This window comes from Cervus canadensis, chromosome 6, assembly GCF_019320065.1.
Source record: "Cervus canadensis isolate Bull #8, Minnesota chromosome 6, ASM1932006v1, whole genome shotgun sequence".
NCBI classification, from domain to species: Eukaryota; Metazoa; Chordata; class Mammalia; order Artiodactyla; family Cervidae; genus Cervus; species Cervus canadensis.
This window is the reverse complement of record NC_057391.1, coordinates 36,752,113-36,770,445: the sequence shown is the minus strand read 5'-3', so window position 1 is coordinate 36,770,445 and position 18,333 is coordinate 36,752,113. Positions and strand designations below refer to the sequence as shown.

Sequence of the window (18,333 nt, the reverse complement as noted above, 5' to 3'; positions counted from 1 at the left end):
GTTACACCTAGTACTTTGTAGGGGGTTAATAAATATATCTCGCATGACATCGTTATATTTAAAATGGATAACCAACAAGGTCCTATCCTATTGCACAGGGAACGCTGCTCAATGTTAGGTGGCACTCTGGATAGGAGGGGAGTTTAGGGGAGAATGGATACATGTATGGCTGAGTCCTTTGGCTGTCCACCTAAAACTATCACAACAGTGTTAATCGGCTACACTCCAATATAAAATAAAAAGTATATCTATCTTTTGCATGAATTAAAGAGCTCGTGAAATGACATTTATCTAAGTACTGTGTGGTGGTAGTGCTCAGTGGTGTCTGATTCTCTGTGACCCTATGGAGTGTAGCCTCTGTCCATGGAATTTTCCAGGCAAGAATAGTGGAGCTGCCATTTATTGCTTCAGAGGATCTTCCCAACACAGGGATCGAACCCTAGTCTCTCTAGTGTCTCTTGTATTGGCATGCAGATTCTTTTATCACTGTGCCACCTGGGAAGCCCGTAATTACCGTGTACCCCGTAATGAAAACGAACATAGACTCTCAATCCAGCAGAGTTTATATATGTATAAATAAGAACAGCAAGCATGCGGAGAAGGGCTTTTTAGATTTCTAACTAAGCTACTAACTTAAAGACAACACCTATCATGTGCTAAGCACTTATTTGGAGGCAGTTACTTTACAAATACTCTGAATTCTCCCAGAACTCGGAATGGTAAGTAGCGTTAATAGCAGCATCTTCATTTAAAGACGTATCCAAAGTCACAGAGTTAGCGAATGGCTGGGTTGAGATTACAAACACAGACCACAAATTCCAAGCCCTTTAGACCCCCGGGGTCCCACAGCCTCCTTGGCTTTGCAGCTGGATGCAGCAGGATTCTCACGCGCCCTCAGCCCACCGAGGTCGGTGCTAACCCTGTGCCTTCACCTCCACTCCTCGTGTCCAATTCCAGCAGGGAGGACGATTCGGTCGGGCCTGCTCTTCTCCTGGACTGCTCTGAGCGGAGCCTCTTCACCGCCAGGCACCCTAGGAGCTCGCAGGCCCAGCTCCCGGCCGCCCTTCTCCGGTACCTACCTCGGAGCACCCCTTTCCTTCTGCATCGCCGCCATCCTGCATTCCCGCCTCAGGGCCTCGTTCTCCCGCGGGCCTTTCTTCAGGGCCTCAGACCGCCTGGGCCTCCTTCTGCAACCTGCCCTTCCAGGTATTGAAGCGACCGGAGGGTGCTCCCCGAAAAAGCACGCACCCGATTTTCTCACGAACCAGCCACCTCAAGCTCTCACGCCCAGCCGCCAAGTTTCAAATTTAACGGTCCCGCGCGGACAACGTGCTACGCCCCTCCGCTCCTCCGCGCTCGCGCCCAAGGAATCCTGGGACTTGTAGTTTATCCCGGGTTTAGTCAACGCTGTCGCGGTGCATAGTGGGAGTGGTAGTTTCCGAGGACTGTGGCTGTCCAGGTGCCGCAGGCTTAGCGGGTGTAAATTCAGCAGGTGTAAATTCTCTACAGGTGCTTTCTGCGTCCAGGCTCTAGAGCTAATCTTTGAGCCAAGCGAGGAACATTTTAAGCACCAGAATTCTCTGATATAATGAGCATAGTGAGATACCTCTGAGTGCTTGCGCTTGACCTGATTTTTGGACTGGCTGGCCAGGCTATGACCACCCCCTGCTGTCTGCCCCAAGTGTCACAAGTGTCCAGAGTTCTTAAGCGGCTCTGACCTAGCTGTGTCCTGCACCGCACTTGAGTTGAAGAAAGCTAGAATCTAATTCTGTCGAAATCGTACCAAATGTGCAACCTTAGGCAAGCGACATATTCTCTCTGACCTTCAGTTTTAACTCATCTGTAAAGTGGTAATGACACCGCCTTGCTTCTCTGCTGCAGTCCCAGGCAGAAAATATATGCTACAGCTATGCTACAGCGGAGCCATGCTACAGCTCCGGAGGTTTTGCCCTTTTCCGCTTCAGCAGACCAACCTCTACCAACACTCTTTAGTCCCAGTTCTGACTTCTTGAGGAAGAAACCATGGTAAGCTCAGATGTGGCTGGGGAGCAGGGATTTTGAACAAGCCTAGCTGCACAGCAGTCCTGAAAGATTCCCTGGAGCCTTTAATAGCTAATGCACACTCATGAATCTCTGAGAGAGGGAGAACATTCCGTTTTCTAATGCTCTCTAACAAACTTCCATAAACTTAGCAGCTTAAAACATCACAAATTTATTACCTTACAATTTGATAGGTCAGAAATTTGACTCAAGTCTCACACTAAACAAGGTGTTGGCAGGACTGTGTTTCTGGAGGCCCTTCAGGAGAATTTGTTTCCTGTTTTTTAGTTTTTAGAGACATTCACCAGTATTCCCTAGCTTGTGGCCCCCTTCCTCCACCTTCAAAGCCAGAAGCATCACTCTCCCTGACCCAGTATCTGTCACCACATCTCTTTCTCTGATCATAGTCAGGAAAATCTCTCTGCTTTGAAGGACTCATGTAATTATATCAGACCCACTCATACTATCCAGGATGACCTTTCTGTGTCAAGGTCCTAAACTTTAATCACATCTGCCAAGTTTCTTTTGCCACATAAGGTGACATATTCACAGGTTCCATGGATTAGGACATGCTCATCTTTGGGGACCGTTATTCTGCCTACCACAGGGGATGCTAAAATATGTTGGCATCTCTAGACTTATTTGACCAAAAAGAAGCTTTTTCACACATCTTTCAGAACAGAGTTTGGCTCTTTGTATTTTAACAGTAGGTCCCAGGGGGAGAAAATTCATAGCAGAATAAATCTTAATGATGGAATTTCAGGTTCAGTGGCAAGTGGTAGGAGTTGGGGACTAGCAAGCCTCTCACTTTCACACGTTTATGTGCAAAGTCATACCTATCTGCATCAGTGGCAGTTTAGTTTAGTTTAGTTGTCAGAAAATCTACAATCTCTTGCTTGGGCATGGGGGGGATGTGTGTGTTCTTGATTGTCAAAGGCTGATATTCCCCAACTTTGCCTTCTTGAGTTATACAAAACCCTACTTTAGCAGGCTAAACACTGCAAAGTGAAAACCTCTGGGTCTCCAGGGAACCCTGGACAAACTGCTTGTTTACTGTGCAACCACAGGAGGAGAGAGGGACTTTCTGAGGATGGGAGGAAGGTCAAGAGAGACTGAATGGGGGTGTGTGTGTTCAGGACCTGAAGGAAACCACATCTGGCAAAGCAGCATCACCATGCTGCCCTTTACCCCAGCAACAGATCAGCCAATCAGAGCAGTGGTTGCATCTTGTATTTACCAGTGATGAGTTGTCCTGAGGTAGAAGAACCAATGAAGAGGAGGCATAATAATCCAAACCATCTTTGTGTTGCCAGGAGGAAGGGTGAGAAGATGCATTAACCCAAGGGCTGGAAGCTACTGACTGCTGCCTAGTTGCATCTCACAGTAGCTGTTGTGTCAAGGTATTAGGGAACTCTCCTAGGAGCTGGATTTCTCTCCAATTCCATGAAAACTTCTTTCTGGACTCTACTTCTGCTTTTTGGAAAAACTACCCTACTTTTCATGGATCTTCTCAAATCACTGGAAATTGCCTGATCCTGAATTTCCATATTGATATATGCGAAAAATACATATAGTGAACAAGAAGATACCAGTTATCAACTTTTCTGCATCTAGCAGAAAAGAGCTAAAAGGTCAGAATGGATCACAAGCTAAGAACAGAAGCATTCATATGGCAGGGCCATTAAGATACCAGGTAAGATACAAGCTATGTCATCAATAAGAAGTGCAAAAGCAAGCTGTTTTGATCTGGAACTAGCCCGACCAGAGTTTTACCCTACAGGAAGGTCTTGGAGAATTTAGAGAGTTGCCAAATATTCATCCTTGTACTCAATTTATACAGGAGGTGATCCAACCTCAAGGAAGTAAGTGGCAATGAGAGTCACCCATTACAGGAAGAACGGAACAGGATCTGAATGCTGCCAGCCTCTTACTTCTAGACCAGTGCTCTGGGTGCCACAAACCTCAGTTCTAAATTAAGGGATTCAACCTTAATTTATGTTGAATTCTTTCAACCCAAGTTTATGTTTAATTAACTTCAGCTTCTGGGTGCCAAATTCTTGGGGAGGAAACTAGTATCATGAAGAGTGGGAACCTCCACTTATTCCAACATGTTGCATATTAAAAAAAAAAAAAAAAGGATGGGGTGCCTGGCAGGCAGTTTTGTTTGTTTTTGAGGAAGAAGAAGGGTGGAACCATAGGCTTGAGAAGAACTGGAATGGGGAGGGCCACTTGATATCTGTCTTGGGCAGTGGCCCTTCTTGACCTGGCCCCAAGGACCCCAGCTTTGTAGAGAGAGGACTGATAGGCAGAGGCTGTAGAAATTGATACTGTGTGATGCTGGCCTCCAGCAGCACTGTCTTCAGGCCCAAGTGCCAAGGGCACAACCCAGCTCCAACATTTCAATTTCCGGCCATTCTGAGAGCACTGGGAGGCCATTCCTGGACCCTGTTCTAGAGCCACATCAGCACCCTGCTGCAGGCTCCAGCAGAGGGGAAATATCCTCCAGTGGTCTCAGAGGTAGAGGCCTTCAACCAAGGAGCTAGAGCAAGAAGGGACAAGCATGGCAAATACTGGGTGGTGCCAGCAGGGAATGGACTGGTTGGTGAGCGCCAGAGCTCTGGAAAACACTCAGGTGAGCTGGGGGAGGCTTTGAAAGTGAGGTTGATTCAGGCCCTCACATATAATTGTCCAAATGATGCTATGCCCAAGAATGCCTGGCCCGAGGCACAAAAGGAGAAGCTTTTTCCTGCTTCATTCACTCAGAGTAGGCACTTTAAAAAGGAATATGCCTAGAGGGACCTCCTTTCTCTAATTCACACAAAGCACTGTATGTGTTAATCCATGACCTTGGGTCTGGAGAGCCTATGGAAGAGCCAATGGAATTTTCATTATTCATGTTCAGGTGGCTCCATAGCATTGAGACCTGAAGAATGAATTTCATACTGGTCCATCCTTATTCAAGGAGGTAGTGATGCCATGCTAGGTGGACAACAACTGGGATGGCTCTTGGCAGAGCCAACCAGTGTGGGAAAACTGACAGGAGGATGGAGTATCTAGGGCACCTCCTCCTATTACTTATACTTATATTTATATATACCCCACCTCCCATTACTTATCTACCTGGAAGGCTTCCTCACTCCCTTTCTCAGTTGTTGCCTCCTGGGGCATGGTGCAGACTGGAAAGTTTGCTTCTGACATTCTGAGGGGCCCAGCTGTAGGAGACATTCTGTGGATCCGGGTTATGCGATACTTTTCCAAGAAATAACCAGAGGTCAGAGGCCCCCAGGCTGGGACAGGATGAGATGATTGGAAACAACTTAGTTTGGCTGAATGTGGGAACCAAGCATGGAAATGTTTGGATTGCACAGTAAAAGCTGGCCATGGCTAGATGGGAGATGATTCAGAGAATTAAGTGATGTGACAAGTTATTTGACCTCTGCTCCCACCTCCTCTTGCTCCTCTAAAGGCTGTCCTTTTCTGATCAATCATTGCTTGGAAGTGTGGGTCCTCACAGGACTGGTCAACATTCTTCCTTTCTTAAGTCAATTCTGAGACTGAGAACCAGTGGGAAAACTGAACTTGGACCACTTCTAGAGCGACGTTAGAGAAATTCTTCACATTTCAGGGTCCCAGGCTCACTCCTGGGCTTGAACATGCCAGTGATGAGAACCCTAAGCTCTTGGGCCGGATCAGAACCATACAAACTTCCTTTCTCCAGGGAGATCTTCAGGACATGTTGCTTCTGGGAAGTTTCCATGTCTTTCTTTCAACACAGGTTCCCAAACTGAAGGAGAGAGAAAGAATCCAGAAACAGGCAGAGTTAGAAAAACCATCTCCTAACAGCTAAAGACAAAAGTAGATCAATCTGATCTTGTCTCTAATTTTCCATCCAGACCCTTTGTAAGGAGTTAGAGAAGGCAGTGGGCATTCCAAGAAAAGTGACAGGGACATCTGCCAGCTGTGGTCCTTGTGACTTCACCAGGGGAGCTGTGGTATTTGACAGGCTGGCTTCTACCAACTGAGAGCCTTGTGTCTGGGACAGACAGACCCTGGACGTGTATTACTTATGGCGGCTGTCATGGGGAAGATGCCGCCTCACAGACAGGTGTGAAAGAGGCTCAGCCCTCCCATCTGTGGGAGACAGTTTCTTCCTCAACTGCAAACAAAGAAATTGGACCAGCTGGCTCCTCTGAGCAGTCAAAGGCTCTGCGTTCTGCAGTGTGTCCCTCACTGGGGTGTAAAAGCCATGCGGTGCGGGTTCCCTGGTGGTCCAGTGATTGAGAATCTGCCTTCCAATGCAGGGGACATGAGTTCGATCCCTGGTAGGGGAATTAAGATCCCACCTACTGTGGGGCAACTAAGCGCAGGCACCACCACTACTGAGCCCATGTGCCTTAACTCAAGAGAAGCCCACTTGCCACAGTGAAAGATCCTGAATGCTGCAACTAAAACCCAATGCAGCCAAAAATAATAATAAAATAAATATTTGTTAAAAGAGAACCATGATGTGAGGTGTCACAGTCCTGGCTCTTCCTTGAATTCCCAGACTGATGGACGTGCACATAGCTCAGATGGTAAAGAACCTGCCTGAAATGCAGGAGACCCAGCTTTGATCTCTGGGTTGAGAAGATCCTCTGGAGAAGGGAATGGGTACCCACTCCAGTATTCTTGCCTGGAGAATTCCATAGTCAGAAGAGCGTGGTGGGCTGCAGTCCGTGGGGTGGCAAAGAGTTGGACATGACTGAGCAGCTAAGCGTGAGCACGAGGACATGACCTTGGTAGACCAAGCACTCGAGGATGTCCTTAACTCATGCAACAAAGACTGAATACGCATTTCATGTTAGGTGCCATACCTGACAGGTGTGGACACATTTTCATATAAATATGAAAAATTGCATAAGTCCTGTACTTTAAAAAAAAATTCTATAATATGGCAGCTTATGAGCTAAAACCCAGCATGTGCCTGGAGTTAGGGGAACTCAAAAGAGAATGCAGTTTCCCCTCCTGGGAGCTGAGGGAAGGGGAGGTAAGAAGAGGGGTCCTAGAAAATGAGTAAAAGATAGGGGAAGGGGAGGAAGTGACTTCAAGGCAGAGGGAACTGCATACTTAACGTTTCATCCTAGGCAACAGAGAGTGCGCCAGGTGTTACAAAGGTAGGAGCTTAGAGGTGTGGAGACCTGGCTATGGATGCCCTCACCCCCTACACCTGGCAAACGGCAAGGTTGGAGGGCAAACCCAGCCCTCTCAGCTCCCGTTTAGGGCAGGAGTCCAGCTGTAGTCTAGAAGCTGGAGCTCTTCCATGGGGCTCTCGGATTTCCCAGCTATGGAACCACGTATTCCAGCCAGCTCTGGGAAGGGCCTGAAGATCCCTCTCCTCTATCCCAGGTGAGAAGGGGGCAGCGCAGGGCACAGAATGGGCACCGTGCCTACCTGGATGCATTCCCTTCTTCACCTCAGACACAGCTCTCGGATGCCAAACTGCTGTCATTTATTTGCTTTATCCCGACTAGGTTGCCAAGGCTGCCAGGACCAGGGGGGCTGCCCCAGCTGGTCTGACTGGTTGGGCTGCAGTTGCAGCTCTCTCTCTCCAAGAGGGCTCCTGTGTCTCCCCTGCTCCCCTCCTCCAGCTCCACCCTCCACCCCAGGGCCAGTGCTCGGCAGCCGGCACCCTCCCCCAACTGGGGCTGTGGTGGAGAGTTGTGATGTTTTAACTTCTGCCCTTCCTTGCCTCCTGGATTCATTTGTAGACTGAGGCAGCCTGCTGTTGGACAAACTGTCCATATTTCAGGAAACATTCCACTCCGGGGGTTTGTACCACGGGGGAGTTCTGGTCCCCAGAGGGCATCTGGAGGGTGAGGGTAACTGTGATCACCTAGGAGACCGAGCTCTGTGTGTGCATTTCATGGGGATGGGGCAAGGATGTCCTGCAAAGCAGGGGACAACCCAACAGAACAATGAACAAGGACATTGTCCCCTCAAATGGCAGTAACTTCCCTAGTTGGGAAACGTTGCATCAGAGCCCACTTTACTCACAGGGTGCAGTTTGTGTAATCTCTGCAGCAGTGTTCCTCCTCACACTTCATTGCACACAAATCACCTGGGGATCTTGTTAAAATGCAGATCTTGACTCAGTAGGGTCTGGGGAGGGGCCTGAGCATCTGCATTTCTAATGAGCTCCCAGGTGTTCATGCTGCTGTTTCAAGACCACACACACTTTTCAAAGCAAGGCTTTACAGCACAAAATGTGCATGTCTTTTCTTTCAGGGAAGGACATTTTACCTGCCGAATTTGTTGAACTGATGATTGCCAAATATTTGCCTAGGTTGGTGGTTTTCCGTGGGTAGTGATTTTGCCTCCTCCTTCAGGGGACATTTTTGACTTTGACTGTCCCAACTAGGGGAGTTGGGGGTGCGGGGGAGGGGGGCTTGGGTGCTACTGACGTCTATAGCAGGTGAAGGCCAGGTATACTGCTGAACATCCACCAATGGGTAGGACAGCCCTTTACAACAAAAAATGACCCAGCCCCAAATGTCAGTATTGCCAAGGCTGAGAAACCCTGGCTTGCATAAAATTTTTAAACAATAGGAACTATATTTGTGGGGAATCTGACTTCATTGCAACTTCATTGCATTAGTGACTCCAGCCACGATGCTGTGAACACATGTCATCCACTGAGACTGGGGCTCCTCTAAGCATGATCACATCCAGCCAGTTAGACATCAGAAGCACTGGGTTGCGGTCCTGATGAGTAAACTTGGTAGTAAGTGTTACACTTCATCAGCCTTGGAGAGCAAATAAAAAGAAAGCAACCACAACTGTGGAGGGTAGTGGGTGGCAAGTAGGGGGACAGGATGAAGGAGGAGCACATAGGTAGAGGTAGCTGGAGTCCATATTTTGGTTCTAGCACTGAGTGCTCATGACAGTTTCTTATATTATTTTGAAATAAACAGTTAAACATAAATAAGCACAAAGATGGACCATGCATGGATCAGTGAAGAAAGGGGGCTATAGACCAAGGATTATGATTAATCCAGTGTACCTGGGGTTAAAAAAAAAAAAAAGGTGATTTACATAGGGCAAGTGACTAATAATAAAGTGATACCAATGTATTGATGGCAAAATTATCTGCGAGGGGGAGAGAACGTGACTGCTTACGCAAATGACAAAAGTAGGCACCCTGGGAAGATGCCACTTGCCTTGGGTCTGACTCTTTCCTCGCATGTGCAGAGTGGAGGGGAATCTGGAAGGTGAGGGAGACAGGCTTTTTTATCTTCTGCTCAGTTTTAGCCATGCCAGGACTGTCCCATGAAGTGTTGCAGTGGAAGGTCAATGGCTCCAACCTGTATCCTGACAGCCTGCTGCCCAGAGATGCCTCCCATCAAGTTCCCTGGTCTGCCTTCTGGGAGCAAGCTATCAGCCCTTGCCCGCTCTGAGATCCACAGCCTGTCTGTTCCACAGCCTGACTCATCGTGTTCAGCTATTCTGCTAGACAGACACAGGCAGTTGATGGTGTTTTCTCTGGCAACTTTCCGTTTGACCACAATTCCCCAATGTCTTTATGTCCCCTATGTTCCAGTTACCCAGGCTCCTAGCCTCCTGTTCTTGCAGAATCTCAATTAGCCCCAGAATACACAGTTCACCTTGCTTCAGACTTCCTATCCACATCAACACAGACCTCTCCTATGGCCCCTCCCTCCAGACACCTGTCTCTGAGACCATCTAATTATAAACACCAGAGAATTTTCCTCAGTGACGTTGATGCACTTTTTATTGTAACTTCCTTATGTGGTGGATGTGCATTTTAACAGGGGATATCTGAATAGCTGGCTTCCCATGTGACGCTAATGATAAAGAACCCACCTGCCAATGCAGGAAACATAAGAGGCGCAAGTTCAATCCCTGGGTTGAGAAGATCCCCTGGAGGAGGGCATGGCAACCCACTCCAGTATTCTTGCCTAGAGAATCCCATGGACAGAGGAGCCTAGCAGGCTACAGTCCATGGGGTAGCCAAGAGTTGGACATGACGAAGGCGACTTAGCACGCACGCATGCAAGTGAGCAGCTAACATCTCAAACCAAAGAAACACCTGCAGAGGCGGGAGTTTTTTGGTCTGTGGTGGGAGTTAAAAAAAATCACCAAATGTCAGAATGAGAAGAGATCTTGCAGGTCTTCCAAAGCAACTCTCTCAATTGACAGATGAAGAGACCAAGGTTCAGAGAAGTTATCTGCTGGAAGGTATGTAATGGGGGCAAATTTGAGGGCACAGTCCAACTCCCGTTTCTTTATTCAATCATTCAGTCAGCAAACCCTTATTGGGCATTTACTATTACATGCCAGGCACTAACTGGGGAAGGGGGTCCCAAATAAGGTGGGATCTTTGTCCCAAGTCACCCCCAGCCTAGCGGGAAAGAAAATTGCAGTACAGTGGGGTCAGTGATTCAGCAGAAGTAGCATACACAGCTTGGACATGTGGAGGAGAAAGAGAGAAATTCTGAGAAAAACTTGGCAGGGCAATTTTCTGATTACACCAAGGGTTTCTCTCCATAACTCTCACCAAAGTGGAGACCTAGACACTGGACAGAAACTCAGAGCTACTCCAGGATGACCAGAGAAATTATTGTCTAAAATAATAACAGTGGTAGGTAGTGAAAGGGGGCATTTTTAATAGTTGTGCCTGGGCAGCCATTATATATTACATGTTTGGACTATCCTAGGCAAATCTGGACACACGTCCTTCCTAACTCTGGGGTGGCACCTTTTGGACCCCCATCCTGCAGGCCCTCTATCATGCTTGAGACTGAATTACCAGGAATACAAACCTGCCTGCCGGCCTCTAAGGGTGGCCCAAAAGCTGAAAAACCAATCCTCTTGCCCTCCACCCTCCACCCCAGGCAGAGGATTTGCTTTTCTTCTCTTTGCCCTTCGTGCCCTGCAGAGGGGGTATAGGGATGATTCTGTGAGGACTATGGAGCTGTCCTTGTTCAGGCTGTCTCCTGCAGGAAAAGAGAAGCACCATGGACTCTTCCAGAGAACACTGGGGCTGGGTTTGAGTTTGGTGTTTGCTTACCTTAAAGGGAAGGTGTTGGGTCCAAGGAAGGAACTTCCATATCTAAAAGCCCACAATTCTATGGTGGTCCCACCCTGCACAGATACCGAGTGACGAGACTGATGGTCTCACCCTTGCATCATCAGGGTGTGAGTGAGATTTGAGATTGTACCAAAATCTGTACCCCTTGGAGCAGGTCTGATCTGAAAGAAGTGAGCAGGACTCCATGTTTAGAAATGGCAAAAATCCAAGACTAACCCATAGTGAGTTACACCCGGCCCCTTTCTGGGTCCTCTCTGTTTGCACCTCCCTTTACAAGAAGGATCCACATCTGAGTCTTCGCGCACCACCCTCTATGCCCCTTCTTCTAGCTCATTTCTCCAAGCCTCCCCAAGGCCCATCGTGGGCCCTCTTTAACTATGGGAAAACGTCTACACTGGCCTTGACACAATGGTGGTTTCTTCCTCTCCAGCAAATTCCATTAGAAGGAAGAGAAGAAAAGTGAGGACCCTAGCAGCATATTCCTCTGGATCACACAGGTGTCAGTTTCATCCATATTTCTCTATGTTTTTGTGCCTCCCAGCTCTCTCTCTTGTCAAATGTTCTTAGGCATTAAATCTGTCCAGTAGCTTGAGGTCTGATATATTGCACTTTTTGATTGAAACCAATGAAATCAGGAATGCCCCTGAGGTCCAGTGGTTAGGACTCTGTACTTTCACTGCTAGAAATTTGAATTCAGCAGGTCAGAGTCATAGTCTGCTTTCTTTCTTTCTTTTGTAATGTAGTGAACAGCCTACTTTCTTAACATAGTCTATATAGGCTCCTGTTTTTTCTCCACCTGTAATAGTTTTCTATATGTGTTTATAATCTCTTATCTGTACCCTTGGGGCCAGATAATATGGTGCATATACCATGGGTTTTTTTTTTTTTTTTTACCACACAGGGTCTGCGCCAGCACTCCATTTGTAAATACTTTGCTAATTTGGCAGAAAAAAATATAGTATTAATCACCCTAAGTGGGATAGAAATCATGAATAGCTTCACATCATTTTAATAGGCTTTGATGCCAAGTGGTTTTTTGCTTGTTTCTTTAAGATTTTGGAGCATTTCAGAATTTTGGATGAGAGGTTGTGAACATGCACCTGTCTTTCTCCTCCTTGTGGCTGTAACAACCATCCTTCTTAGCAGGCTTCATACCCCACTTGCTGATTCCTTTTAATCACTTACAAGGCACACTGCACTAAAGCAGTTTGTCCAAGGATGGCCAACTGAACACGTCGGGTGTGAAGCCCCATGTGGAAGTGGAGGGAAGTAAAACGGGAAATTTGGGTCTGTGGCTTTAGTCAAAGGAGGAAACAAACCCCTTAGCCCTCAGGAGGAGGTTGTGGCTGAACTTTACCCCAGATAAACTGGAGCACCTTCTATAGGGGAGGCCTCAGCTCTTTTCTCCAAGCCTTTCTTCTAGCAACTGCTGCATCTTAACTAGACCTTCTGATACTCCGGAAGGATTCCAGCTGTTGGATTTGCAGGCCTCTGAGCAGGCTATGGGAACCGAGAGCTTTGGGGACCCTTCTCAGGTCATTCTGCATGAACACCTAACTTCTTGGCCTAAGTATGGACAATCCTGTGAAGAGAGAAGGTAACTTTCGCAATGCTGTGTGGGTGGCTCTGGCCTGAGGGTCTTGTAGGATCTAGAGACACGAGTCGTGGTTGGGCTCGGCCCTCAGGAGATCAGGTAACTCAACAGCTTAAGGGCACAGAGCTCCTTGAGAGTGGAATTTGGGGCCAGAGTTCAGACTTCCTCCTTACCATGGGAGGTTCAGTCCCAGCTGTGGATGCAGCCACACATGCTATCCCCTCCTGCTTCCTCTAGGCACTGCCAGGCTTCTAGGACAGAGTTCTGAGTGACAGCTCATTAGATGCAGAGAGCCTGTGGAAGTTCAAACTTTAGAACAATCTGTCTGGCTTTGTCTGGAGCCAGGCTGGTCAGCAATGGCCAGAGAACAAAGGGCTCTGCAGGAGAAAACAAAATGCCACTGTAATAGTGTACTTTAAAGTCAGGTGTAATGGATCAGGGTCAAATCCTGCCCCCTCAACCCCACCCTTCAGCCCACCAGGGTCTGCTCCTCTGCCTGCCTTCCAGGAGATTTCCTTACAAGGCTCCACGCTGCTGGCATGCTGCTGCATGTCTGCCCTACTGTAACTGCTGTGTGTATTCTCTTGGGGGGATGTAGGCACTGCCAAAGGGATGTGTGCTTGGCAGGTTCTCTCTTCCCAGACTGAGGCACTCCCTGCAGTCTGAGGTTCCATGGGGGCTCAGGCCTGCCTTTACTCAGTGCTTTCAGGAGGGAGTCACTGAGCCATGGCTTCCCTGGACCCGGAGGGAGAAGAGGGAAGAACAGAGGGATCTGGATCTGGAACAGGGCAAAGAGGGAAGTAAAGAGGGTAGAGAGGTTAACAGAGAACACTCAGTTTCTGTGGCACTGGGTTTCTGGCCTCATTTCAGGGAGCTCCCCCCCAGTCCAGCAGGAGCTTCTGGGCTGTGGCTCTGTCCCGCCCTGGCCTGTGGTCATGCCACCTGTTTCACAGGCCAGCTTGTAATATTAGGGTTGATTGCAGTCACCACTGGGTGCCCTGATTAATTCACTCTGCACGGTTGCTTATAAGTGTATGCAAATGTATGCAAATAAGAACAACATCTGGACTATCCCAAGAGTCTTAGTGTTATTTTTGTTCAGGTTCCTGGGCTGGAAATGTGGGGTTCACGTGGGGTTCATGTGGGTTGGGGGCATTTAAAGGACAGAACTGTTTCCTTTTTAAAACAGTCCATTCTCCCTCTACTTCCTTTTCTTCTTTCTATTAGAAATTCAGCCTTAGACTTGGTGAGGGAAAGGAGAAATGTGAACCCAAACCCAAAATTGAAAGTCCAGAAAAAAAAAAGCCCAAGTTTTCATGGGAATGGGTACAGCCTGGAAGCACTGTCTCTCCATTAAAGAAATAGGGTCCTAAGATTGTCATATTACTTTTGAATAACATCATAATCATTTTGGAATTAAAACAAAGTTTATACTCAGCTATTTGAGTCTCTAAATTATGTGCTGAGAATGTAGATTGTAACTGAAAGTGGATTAAACCACAGGTTTGCTGCAGCCCTGGCTGGGTAGTTACTGAAGAGGTATTTAACATGTAAATCTTATCCTGTTTTTAATGAGCAGTAGCTCTGAAAGACACAGATGCTGAGCTACAGGGACACTGGTGGTTCTGGGAGGTCATAGAGGAGACTCAGGCTACTGGCCTATCATACCCCTGCTGCTCCTTCCCTTTTCTGGGAAAGGGAAGGGAAACTAACATTTTCTGAGCATCTATATTATCGACACCAGGCTAAGGACGAGCATGTGCGTCATCTCATTTTTAATCCCCAGTTTTTAAAAACAGATGAAGAAACTAGGATGCAAAAATGTTAAGTAACTTATAAGGGACACAGCAGGATTTCTTCCTGTCTGAGATTCCAAACCCCACCCTTCTTTTACTAACTAGCTACTTCCCTAAAACTGCCTGTAGCAGAGGAAGCTTCTGCTTTACTGGCAAGCCCAACCAAGAAGACTGGTGGCTATCCTCATAATCGCTGGCAAGGCTAGGGGCAAATATCTGCTGCCTCCAGAGGCTGTATCTTGCACAACCACTTGTATAGGTTGATAAATGAGCTCTAGGCCACCCTGGCTTCCATTTCACTCTGATAGGCTGACCTCCATACCAAGTTCTCTTTCTGTCTGAGAAGTAGTCTTGGACTTTGGAAGCATCAAAGATACACCAGATCAGGCAAGGTGTACATGCAGCGTACATGCAGCCAACAGGCTACATGCTGGAACAATCTGGATCAGGCTTCTGTGGTGCACGATTGGGGCTGATGAAGGATTTTTCTGGTTTCATGAATAAGGTAAGGATTTGAATGACGTGAGACCCTCTGAGTTCAAGGCAGATGCCTGCTAGTCCTCCAGAAGGAATTAACACAGGTGATTAAAAATGAGCATCAGGTTCAAACTTGCAGTGTCTGTTCCCTGGGATGGCAGTCACCCTAAGGGAAAGGGGCAGTATACATTGTTCCACACCCACTAGCTCAACCTCAGGTTAGGGAAGTGGCTCTGTTTTCTCTTGTTTTTCTCTTCTTGTAGGGCATATTTGGGAGGAGGGGGCATAGATGGAAAAGGGGCATTTTAGGACTTTATCTACAACCTGCATTAGTAAATTTATTAATTTTGAAGGCTGAATCTTCTTTTCTCCTTTTTAATGCAAGTCTCTATCCAGAGTTGTAGCTCCAAATTTCAGATGTCTGTTTGAATAACCTAGAGTTTTACAAAATTCCAAGGCCTGGATCCCCTCCCTAGGGGGGATGGTCTGAGGGGAAGCATGCATGCGTGCTAAGTCGCTTCAGTTGTGTCTGACTCTTTGTGATCCCATGGTCTGTAGCCCGTTAAGTTCCTCTGTCCATGGGATTTCCGAGGCAAGAATATTGGAGCGGGTTGCCATGCCCTCCTCCAGGGGATCTTCCTGACCCAGGGATCAGACCTGCATCTCCTGCATCAGCAGACAGGTTCTTTACCACTAGCACTATCTGGGATGCCCGGGTGAGCAGAGGCGTAGGGATTTTTTCAAGCTCCCCAGGTAATCCTACCATTGAAAACCACTGCATCCAAATCACCTGGAGGCTTTATTAAACCCCAGACTGCTGGGCCCACACTCTGAGTTTCTGAGTCAGTGAGTCTGAGAAGATCAAGAATTATTAGCTGGGCTTCCCTGGTGGCTCAGTGGTAAAAAAATCCACCTGCTAATGCAGGAGACACAGTTTTGATTCCTGATCCGGAAAGATCCCACATGCCTCAGAGCAGCTGAGCCCATGCACCACAATTATTAAGCCAGTGCTCTACAGCCCAGAAGCTGCAACTACTGAAGCCCATGTGCCCTACAGCCTGTGATCCATAAGTGAAGCCACTGCAATGAGAAGTCCATGTATCGCTACTATAGAGTAGTCCCCACTTGCCACAACTAGAGAAAAGCCCATGCAGCAACGAAGACCCAGCACAATCGATCAATCAATCAATATTTTTTAAAAAAAAGAATTATTAGCATTTCTAACAAGTTCCATGTGATGCTGATGCTGCTGAACCAGAGACCACACTTTGAAAAATCACTGTTCTAGAGAGACTCTTAAGGTAAAAGCAACTATTAATAATAACTACTATCATGTATTGAGTACTTATTATATGTCACTTAACACTTTGGTATTAAGCATTTTACATATTATAGCCTCATTTATTCCTTATTCTATACAATGAATTTTTAGGTACCTTATATGCTGTTTTTATAATGCTACAGTTATTTTATATGTGCTAGCTTGGACTCCCTAACTGGAACATGCACCTTCTGAAAATAGGGTTGATGACTTTTTCATTCTTCTTCTGGACTTTATTTTACTGGACTATGGTTGTCACACAGTACTGAACGCATAGTAATAGCTATGATTTGTTGAGCATCTAACATGTACCAAAAGCTCTCTGCTAGATGTTTCATATAATTTATTACAATTTCTACTTCCCAACAACTACCTGAGGATGAGTGCTATAATTATCTCCATCTGACAGACGGTGGAGCTAAGTTCAGAGAGATTAATATACTTGTTCCAAATCACCAGTAGGTGCCTTTGCTGGAATTTGAATCCCCATTTGTCTGACTCCAAAGCTTTGTTCTTACCCTGTTATTTTGGCTTCTTAACTGAGTCACAGCATTATCACTGGCCACCTAATTAAATCCCAAGGAGTCCTGGTCCTCTTTTCATCGGACCCTGAGAATGACTGGAGTGGAGAAGGGGTGGGAATGAGGGTCTTGATGACTTTGAAGATGCTGGCTAGAATGGCAGGGAGGCACACTCACCAAGGCCCCTTGGCCCCTGTAGCTTTCATCTCCCCAAACCACAATACCTGCCACATAGTTGGTACACAATAAATATTTACTAGAATAGCACTGATGCTCTCTACCTTATAGTACTTGGTTATATACTGTTGGTGTTAATGTCCTCTATTTCTTCTTCTGTGTAAATTCTACCTCCTCAAAAGCCTATAACAAAGCAAAAGACAGGCAAGCTAATATTAGTGATATATAGAAATGATTATACGTGAAGTGGAATTTGTAAGGTTGCAAGGTTGGTTTAATACATAAAATCAATCAGTAACTAACTCAATATCAATAAAATAAAGAACAAAATCACATGAACATCTCAGTAGAAACAAAAAAGCATTTGGTAAAATCTAAAAAATTTTCATGATAAAGACACTCAATAAACTAGGGATGAAAGGGAACTTCCTCAACCCGATAAAGGGCATCTACAAAAACCCCACAGCTAACATCACACATAATAGTGAAAGACTAAGAGCTTTTGCCCTAAGATCAGGGACATGACAAAGATGTTCACTCTTATCACTTCTTTCTTTTTTTTTTTCATTTATTTTCATTAGTTGGAGGCTAATTACTTTACAATAGACTCTTGTCACTTCTGTGCAACATTTTACTAGAAGTTCTAGCCAGGGATGTTAGGCAAGAAAAAGAAATAAAAGACATACAGACCTTGAAAAAGTAAGACTATCTTTACTCACAGATGACCTAATAGTGTACGTAGAAAAGCCTGTTGCCTTTAAAATAAAAAAACTATTGGACTAAATAAATGAATTCAGTAAGATTGTAGAATACAAGATCAATATAGAAAAATTAATTATATTTCAATGCCCTAGAAATGAACAATGTAAAAATAAAATTAAGAAAACAATTGTATTTATAGCAGCAGCATAAAAGTAAAATACTCAGGAGTAATTTAATGTGCAGAAGCATACACTGAAAGCTATAAGACATTGTTGAAAGAAATTAAAAAATATATAAATGAATGGAAAGATATCCCATTGTCATGAATCGATCAGAAGACTTAATATTGTTAAAACAGCCATACTTCCTAATTGATTTACAGATCAATGCAATCTCCAATCAAAATCCCAGATGGCTCTTGTGCAGAAATTGACAAATGTATCCTGAAGTTCACATGGAAATATAAGAGACTAAGAATATCCAAATGATCTTGAAAAACAGGAGAACAGTTGGCAGATTCACACCTCCCAATTTAAAAAGTTACTATACAGCAATAGTAATTCAGATAGTGTGGTGATGGAATAAAGGATGGACACATACATGAAAGGAAGAGAAAT

The 18,333-nt window shown here is 46.0% G+C and overlaps 1 protein-coding gene across 1 annotated transcript in view; it reads right to left on the bottom strand.

The window, feature by feature from the left end:
- Positions 1–1,329, bottom strand: part of BUB1B (BUB1 mitotic checkpoint serine/threonine kinase B) — a 51,307-nt gene extending 49,978 nt beyond the window's left edge. Inside the window, exon 1 of the mRNA XM_043471449.1 lies at positions 1,080–1,329. Coding sequence (XP_043327384.1) covers positions 1,080–1,114 — 35 coding nt within the window. The 5' untranslated portion in view covers positions 1,115–1,329. The remainder of the gene's footprint in view (positions 1–1,079) is intronic.
- Positions 1,330–18,333: the final 17,004 nt, after the last annotated feature.